General features: G+C 40.1%; 1 protein-coding gene across 1 annotated transcript in view; it reads right to left on the minus strand.

Moving 5' to 3' along the window:
• Positions 1–5,580: 5,580 nt before the first annotated feature.
• Positions 5,581–8,265, minus strand: part of LOC106533817 (PH and SEC7 domain-containing protein 1) — a gene marked incomplete at its 5' end in the record, with an annotated part of 17,891 nt that continues 15,206 nt past the window's right edge. Inside the window, 1 exon segment of the mRNA XM_014030258.1 lies at positions 5,581–6,576. Within this exon segment, the coding sequence (XP_013885712.1) occupies positions 6,256–6,576 (321 nt within the window).

Raw genomic sequence — 8,265 nt, forward strand, 5'->3', positions numbered from 1 at the left:
CACACACACACACACACACACACACACACACACACACACACACACACACACACACAAACACACACGTGTGTTCAGGGAACCCCATGGGGACCTTCCATTGACTTCCATTCATGTTTTTTAGACTTTATATCCTAACCCTGACCATATACTCTAAAATTAACCTCACAGAAACTTACCTGACCCTAAAACTAACCTAAACCTTGGTCCTAAACCTGACCCCACACCTGGAACATGACTTTGGACCCGTGGGGACCGATGTCAGGTCCCCACGATTCACTTCGGTCCCCACCTGGCTGCTTTTTTTTGTAAAAAATACCCCATGTTGTAGGAAAAACCTGTACACACACACACACACAAACACACACCTGAGCAGAACCGTGCTCATGGAGGAGGGGCTTCAGACCACTGCCTGGCTCTGAACAAAGAAAATAATCGTTTGGACCCCTGAGCACCGACCTTCATCTGAGGGAGGCAGAGCTGGATTAAAGTTCAGTGTCCTTTAGGTCCACTTCCAAGGTGGGTCACTGGGTTCTTCCTTCAGCCCCACTCACCAGAACCGTCCCCCCAGCAGAGGATGACACATGTAAGGGCAGCACCTGGTAAGTGTGTTGTTAAAACTGTCTAAAATGTTGCCCAACTTGGTAAATAACTGTTGTGTTTTTACAGTTCCAGTGTTGTTTACAGGTCTACCTGCCTCTCAGTCCAGGTTTGATTCATTCATCCCAATCCCTCCTGAGCTGTCTGAATGACATAAACATCTGTCTGAATGACATAAACATCTGTCTGAATGACATAAACATCTGTCTGAATGACGTAAACATCTGTCTGAATGACATAAACATCTGTCTGAATGACATAAACATCTGTCTGAATGACATAAACATCTGGATGAAGTTAAATGTCCTGAATCTAAAGTAAAGTAAGACAGAAGTCCTCAGCTTTGTAAAAACATTTCTCCTGACAGTCTTGGTCCTGTGGCTTCATCCAGCTGCTCTGCTGTCAGAAAGTTGGCTTTCATTTTTCATAATGTGTTTAAATCATACAAACAGATAAACTCAGTGGTTAAATTGAGTTTTTTCCAGCCAAGACTTATTGATAAGGTGAAGCCATACCTCCCAAACAAAGACCATGAGAAAGTGATTCATGCTGTCATTACATCTGGTTTGGATTATTGTAATTCTTTGTTTGTTTAGATAAATCTTCTCTGCATCAGGTACAAGTTGTCCAGAAGGCAGCAGCTCGTCTTTTAACAGGAACTAAAAAATACGAACACATATCCCTGCTTCTGGCTTCTCTCCATTGGCTTCCTGTTCGTTTTAGGATCAATTTTAAGATTTTATTTCTTATTTTTAAAGCTTTAAAAGGTCTGACCCCATCCTACCTGTGTGATCTCATTAACATCCACACTTCAGTCCAACCAGTTCCTCTTAGATGGTCCTGGATCCAGACTAAAGTTCTGAGGTGATCGGACCCAAACATCTGGAATGATTTAACTCTTAGCGTTCAGACTGCAGAGACTGCAGAGACTTTTAAATCTAAAAATCACACTTTTACTCCCTGACCTTTCATTCTGGTAGAGTTTGAGATCCTTTTAAAGATGTTTTTAATGTTTTTTTCTCTTTTACATTGATCTTATTGTTTACATTTCTGTGTTACTCTGTTCTTTTATTCATTTGGCTGAACTGTGAAGAACTTTTGTCAACTTTTGTTGTTTTATGTGCTGTATAAAGAAATTGGCGTTGACATTATTGTATAATGTAGTTCTACTGTCACACCAATAGATGGCAGTAGTGCCACACACAAGTGTTGACCAAGGAGATGTTCTTGATAAGAATAAATGAAGTGTGTGGAAAAAAGCTAACTTGATTTCTTTTCTACATCAGGTCGTCCTGCAGTGGTGTAACACACACCCACTGGTTCTGGTGTCGACTGATCTTTGGTTGTGGTCAAAATATCTTCCAGCAGAGTTCTGTGGAGAAAACAACCTCCACAGGAGACAGGTCCATGCACTGATACAGCCTCTCTGGCATCGATGAAGTACAGAGTACCTGTCAGTATGAAGTAGAGGAGCCCCAGGCCAGACATAACCACGGCACATAGTTGTCCAGAGTTAGTTCAGCTGCTACAAGCTTAATAAAAATAATGTTACGATTGTTAGAAATGGTGTTTGTAAAACTGATTTGGAACTAATAACACATGGTTCTGGGCTTGTTTGATGCCAAATAAAGTGGTGTAGATGTATATTTACTGATGTCAGGAAAGGAATGTGATACATATTGTTGTTTTGTTTGTTGATCAGAAGATCTTATTAAAAAAGTTTTTACTGTTTGTACAGCAGAAAACTGCCTGAACACCATAAAACTCATCCAGTGAGAGTTCATGCTTATTGTTGGGAATCTTTCTGTTTTACAATTTACTGATGAGCTAAAGTTTTTTCTTCTTCCATGGGAGGACATGTCAAAGGTGGGACCTCTGTTCTTCTCTGTTCTGGATAAATATATATCTGGACTCTGATCACTGGATTCTACAGATTGGTTTGGTGGTCTCCTGGTGTTCTAAAGAACAACGGTGGCTGTTCATCTCCTGGCTGACTGACCAACTGGATGGACGGCTGTTTTCTATCAGAACTCTGACATTTTGCCTTGAGCGAGCTGGACTCGGTCTGCAAGCGGTTCTATTGAGGGTCAAGGGCCGGCTGTGGTTCCTGGACTTTGCTGGCCAGATGGAATTCATCTTGGAGGAATCTGATAGATTCGGCTCGGCGGAATTTGTCCACATTTGTCTGATTGGATTCACCACCTTGAGACGCACCAGCAGAACACTAAAGCAGAAGGAAAATTGTTATCGTCTGCCTGTTCCTTCTGTTCCCAAAACAACTGATTACAGAATCTGGATCTCCCCGACAACGGCCTTGATCTGTTGACTAAATTCTTCCTGACTGGATCTTGTTGACAAGGCTCTGCCCCCTCCCTCCCTCCCTCCCTCCCCCCTCCTCTCTCACTTGTCTAATCAGGTTTCCTGAGCAGGCTGAGGACCACACAGAATGAACAGTTACCATCATTATTCTGAACTATGGCTGCACTGGTTCTGGGGACTGGATTCTTCGGGCCCCCCTAATCTCACTTACTCCTCTGGCTAATAAATCTGCCCTATGCAGAGCTTTTTTCATAAACACCACAGTGTGTCACAGTGCTGATATATGTTTTTGCTTTTTTCCTCTTCTTCCCTTGTGTGGTTTTTAGTTGTTCTGTTGTTACATTAGTGCAACCTTTGTTCTGCTTGACCGGTCTTAACTGCCCCCTCCCCCCTTCCCTGAATGTACAGCACCTTGTGAATTTATTTCTGTGAAAGGCGCTTTATAAATAAAACTTTACTTACCTAAAAGATCTATAAATAAAATCAACTCAAATGTTTTAGATTTTACAATTATTTTTATTTCTGCCTCTAAGCCTCCAGAACAAAAAACTATTTGTTGTCACCACAATGAACCGCACAGGAAGTGACACTACACACAGCACAGATCAGACATTCAGGCCGCTGAAAAGCCTAATCAAAAAACAAATGTTCACAGGAATGACTTTGTGCTCCAAATAAATAAAAAATAAAGTCTAAAAGCAAAATGTGGCTTGTATGGCTTCTTCTGCAGGTCAAAGTTTATTTACAACAAACAAAGAGCTTAAAGAGACAGAGCAAGGAGCCCACAGTACACAAGAAACAGACCTGAACCACAGCAGGCCACAGCTACAAGCTTCTGTATATCTGGGACCTCACTTCAGTGACCGAGGCTGAGCTCTGCTTCTGGACAATTCATGGTCTTCTTTTGGAGAGAAACACATCATCTTTTATCACCTGAACAGTTCTTGTTTTGTAGAAGTGATCCAGTAAGAAAACAATAACATAAAAAACAAATATCAGCTCCTCTCTACTGCCCCCTGGAGGCCGGTTCCAGTTTTAAACCTGATTCAGCTCTGCAGAACCCCACAGGGACAACATTAAAGTGCTAAGGAGGTTTTATCGCCTACAATAAATTAGAATTTAAACTGTATGTATCAGACAGCAGGTTTTTGTGTGTCTGCAGCGAGTCCAACACAACAGTTCTGGTCTGTGACAGCGATGTGTTCAGCTGTGTGTTGTCCTTTATCTCCACCTGACTGCAACTTATTAACAAGTCAGAGTCTCCACTGGAACTCATTTCCATATGTGTCAAAGCGTTTGGACCATTCTTTTGGATTTTAGTATTTTATTTTTGGATTAAGTTAAACTTGCAGCCGTACCACCCTGAACACCACATTTGATCTGTGACTGGAAGCTCAGCAGGCTCAGGGCTGATTAGTTATTGGATGGGAGACAGCCTGGGAACGTCAGATGATGAAAAAACTCAACGTTGAAGTTGTGATCAGGAGTAAAACAACTTTTGACCATCATAGGTCACTTTATAGAAGGACACCAAGTCAAGTTAAATAAATCTGACCTAATAACTGGCCTCTTTTCAAATCAACAACCAAAGATTTAAATCAAGTTTAAAGCAGAAACAAACAAAAACTGATCAACAATATGATTACTTGAATATTTCAGTTTGTCTTTGAGTCTGTGAAATGCAGGAAGTTTGATTAGAAAAGGTTGTGTAGTTAAATTAAGTGTCAAACATTGTGTGCTGCAGCACTCAGAGGCCGCCTAAAGGCAGGAGGAGGAACTGCACGCGTTTAAAACCAGGAGCTTCAAAATACTGACGGATATAATAAAGCTTCTTATTATCAGGATATATTTTATATATTCTGAACACACACAGGTCATGTGACCTGGACCAGCTCCTGTGACTGTTTGAGGAAAAAAAATCAGCTGAAGACAAAATGAATGAGCAGAAATTCACCAGTGACAATAAAAAGCACAATCATCAGCTGAGCGTCGCTTCTTGAGTTTATAATCAATATTGACTTCAAAATTTAAAAGATTTAAATTTAAATTTTCCCTGAATTTTGGAGCCTATATGTGACCCGTCACATCGAAACCAGGATTAAGTCCAAAAGTGGTTTATGGAGAAAAAGGCAAATAAAGTGTTTTGACTAAAACGTTTGCAAAAATTACATTTTGTCAAAATACAATGAATAAATGTCTTATCAATGTATCATTTGAACAAACTGTCTGAAATATAATCATAAAACTAAATTTTGAAGCATTTTTTTGAGCAGTAGCAACAAAAAAACTGATTTTGAGGAAAAACGTCTTAAAATGTTGAGATTTTCCCTGTGAGTTAGTAAAGTTTTGTTTCTTTTTATCTGGTAAATCTCAATAATCAAATATAATCTGAGGTTTCCTCTTTATAAGGACATCAAATATTCCTCAATAAAATGACATMAAATTAGGATTCAGACCAAATATTTATGTATTATTGTAACCAACAAGACAAATTAAGTCATATATATGGATTTAATKATGATATCAGAATGATCCAGGTATCAAAATGTAGCTTTTAAAGACAAGAATCTGAAAATGTAATTAGGTCATTTTGACCAAATTTGACTTAATCCACATTTTGATATGATGGCTCACATATTTCAGAAAAAAGTTAGATTTTCAACCACAAACTCATAAAAACTAAACAAACAAACAAAAACAACTGTTTGATTGTTCTTGTTGGAACATACAACAGAAACCTTCAATCAGTAACTTGTTAATAAAGTTACTAATAAAGGTTGGTGTTAAGAGGAAAACCAGTCCCTGAGGTGGATGACTCAGAACCAGATCTGCACCATTAGACTCCAGTTGACCAAACATCCAGGTGTTTTACAGTTGTTTGTTACATCAGTTTGATCTGATTGTTGTCACTCATGCTGATGTGTTTCCTGTTGGTCACTGATGAGCCCTCACACTTCCTGTTAGTTTCCAGCACAAACATGAATAAATAAATGAGAAACACATGGAGTGAAGTCAGACAGGAGGTATTGTGTTACTGTGTGGCTTCAGGGCTTTTATTTTGTGTGTTTTATGCTCATGAGGAGGTCTTCACTCCCCTGGGGACCAGCAGAGCAGTCTGAGGGAACGAAAATGAAAACCATTATTTGTTTGTGACCCAGCATTCCATTAAAGTCCAGCATTTCACAATAATGCACCCCTGAACTAACAAAAATCCTGACAGGAAATAAAACTTTTATTGTGAAGGCCAGCAGCTGAGACTACTTCCTGCAGATGTTGAAGGTCTCAGCTCAGGTGAAAGTGCCTCATCCATTCACAGGTAAGTTAGTGGTCATTTGAACTTCACTCAGTCTGTTTGCTCCTCTGCTTCTGAAGCTCCGCCCTCTGGTTGTTCTCACCATCACTTTGTTTCCTGACTGCGTCTTTGACGCCGCTCTCACTCTTGGACATTAAGGATGAAAATGATGTGACCTTTAGGCTCTTGGACGTCTTGGTCCCGCGAGTCTTCTCTTTGCTGGCAGCGTCCTGAGGCAGAGAAGGACTGGAGTGTGCCCTCTGCAGACCTCCGTCTTTGAAGAGCCGAGACTCAAAGGCCGACAGGTCCTCGTCTCCGCTCGCCACCTTGGCTCGCAGCAACATGGCGTACGTACCGTAACGTGTTTTCTGCAGAGAAATAAACAAGAGGTGGTCAACAACACACAAAAAACCCTCAGTCTGAAAGAACAACTAAAACTGTCCTGCAGAAATGTTAAAGGTTTCCGATGCAGGCAGTGACTGATATTTAAAGGAGAACTAATATACAAAATTCACTTTATCAAGATTTTTTGTTCTGCTTTTAGAAACAGTCCAGACACACAAAAAATGCACCCAGAGGTATTTTTACTATAATTAAATGTATTTCTTTGTGTCTTGAAACGAATAGTTTCAAAGAACAACGGTTTGTGATGTCACAAACCGTACTCCAACCCACCCCAACCTGAGTCCAGCCCCTCACCTTGCAACCCAAGGTGAAGCTCCGCCCACTTCTTCACAGGACAAAAGTTTGTTCGGCTGTTTTTACAACAGTCATGGAGAAAAGAGACACCTCATTGTATTTTTGATGGCAATTGGCCAATAATTGGCAACAATTTTGCCAAAGAACGTTGTAAGTTTGTGCAAATATTTTCACAGACTACTTTAAAAACTACTACCAGAGTTTACCCAAGAACTTTCTATTGAAAGGAAACGACTGTCCTTATTGTTCCTTACAAATCTGCAGATGATGGTGAAGTGATGTCTTGTGTTTAATACAACCCCTGGTAAAAAGTATGGAATCAGCAGTCTTGGATGAGCTCTCATTCAGACATTTCATTGTGTAAAACAAACTCAGATCAAAAACATGATACAATAATAAGGTCTTTCCAAAGGTCAACTTGTTGTGTTTCAGGAACACTCAAAGAAATGAAGAGAAAACATTGTGCAAGTCAGTGAATGTTACTTTTATTGACCAAGCACTGGGAAAAAAATATGAAATCACTCAATTCTGAGGAAAAAAAGTATGGAATTACTCAAATTGGAGGTAGAAAATAAGGACACACTCAGTCAGTTTCCTTTCCCTAAATGGACACCTGCCTCAGATTAGATCTGCTGGTTAGTCTGCAGTTAAAACCACCTGCAGTCATGACACCTTGGAGGGCTGCTGGACCAAGTGGAGTGGCAAGAACCATGGCTCCAACAAGAGAAATGTCTCTTGAAACAAAAGAGAGGATTGTGAAACTTCTTGAAGAAGGTAACACTTCACACATGGTTGTTAAAGATGTGGACTGTTCTCAGTCAGCTGTATCCAAGATATGGACCAAATACAAACAGCTCAATGGTTGTTAAAGCCAAGTGTACTGGTAGACCAAGAAAGACATCAAAGAGTCAAGACAAACAACTTAAGACCATTTGTCTTGAAAACTGAAAAAGTACAACTAAACAGATGAAGCATAAATGGGAGGAAGCTGGAGCCAATGTATGTGACCGAACCGTAAGAAATGACCTAAAGGAAATGGGATTTCAATCCAGAAAAGCTAAAAGAAAACCATCATTGACACCTAAACAAAAAGAACAAGACTGCAATGGGCTAAGGAGAGGCAATCATGGACTGTGGATGACTGGATGAAAGTTATCTTCAGTGATGAGTCAAGAATCTGCATTGGACAAGGTGATGATGCTGGAACTTTAGTTTGGTGCCGTTCCAGTGAGATTTATGAAGAGGGCTGCCTGAAGAAAACAACCACATTTCCACAGTCCTTGATGAAGGGATATGCTGTTTGTCGATGTTATGGACAACACTAACTCATAAATACCTCGTAATTATTAGCATAACAA

Source organism: Austrofundulus limnaeus, unplaced genomic scaffold (genome assembly GCF_001266775.1).
Source record: "Austrofundulus limnaeus strain Quisiro unplaced genomic scaffold, Austrofundulus_limnaeus-1.0 Scaffold1028, whole genome shotgun sequence".
Classification (NCBI taxonomy): domain Eukaryota; kingdom Metazoa; phylum Chordata; class Actinopteri; order Cyprinodontiformes; family Rivulidae; genus Austrofundulus; species Austrofundulus limnaeus.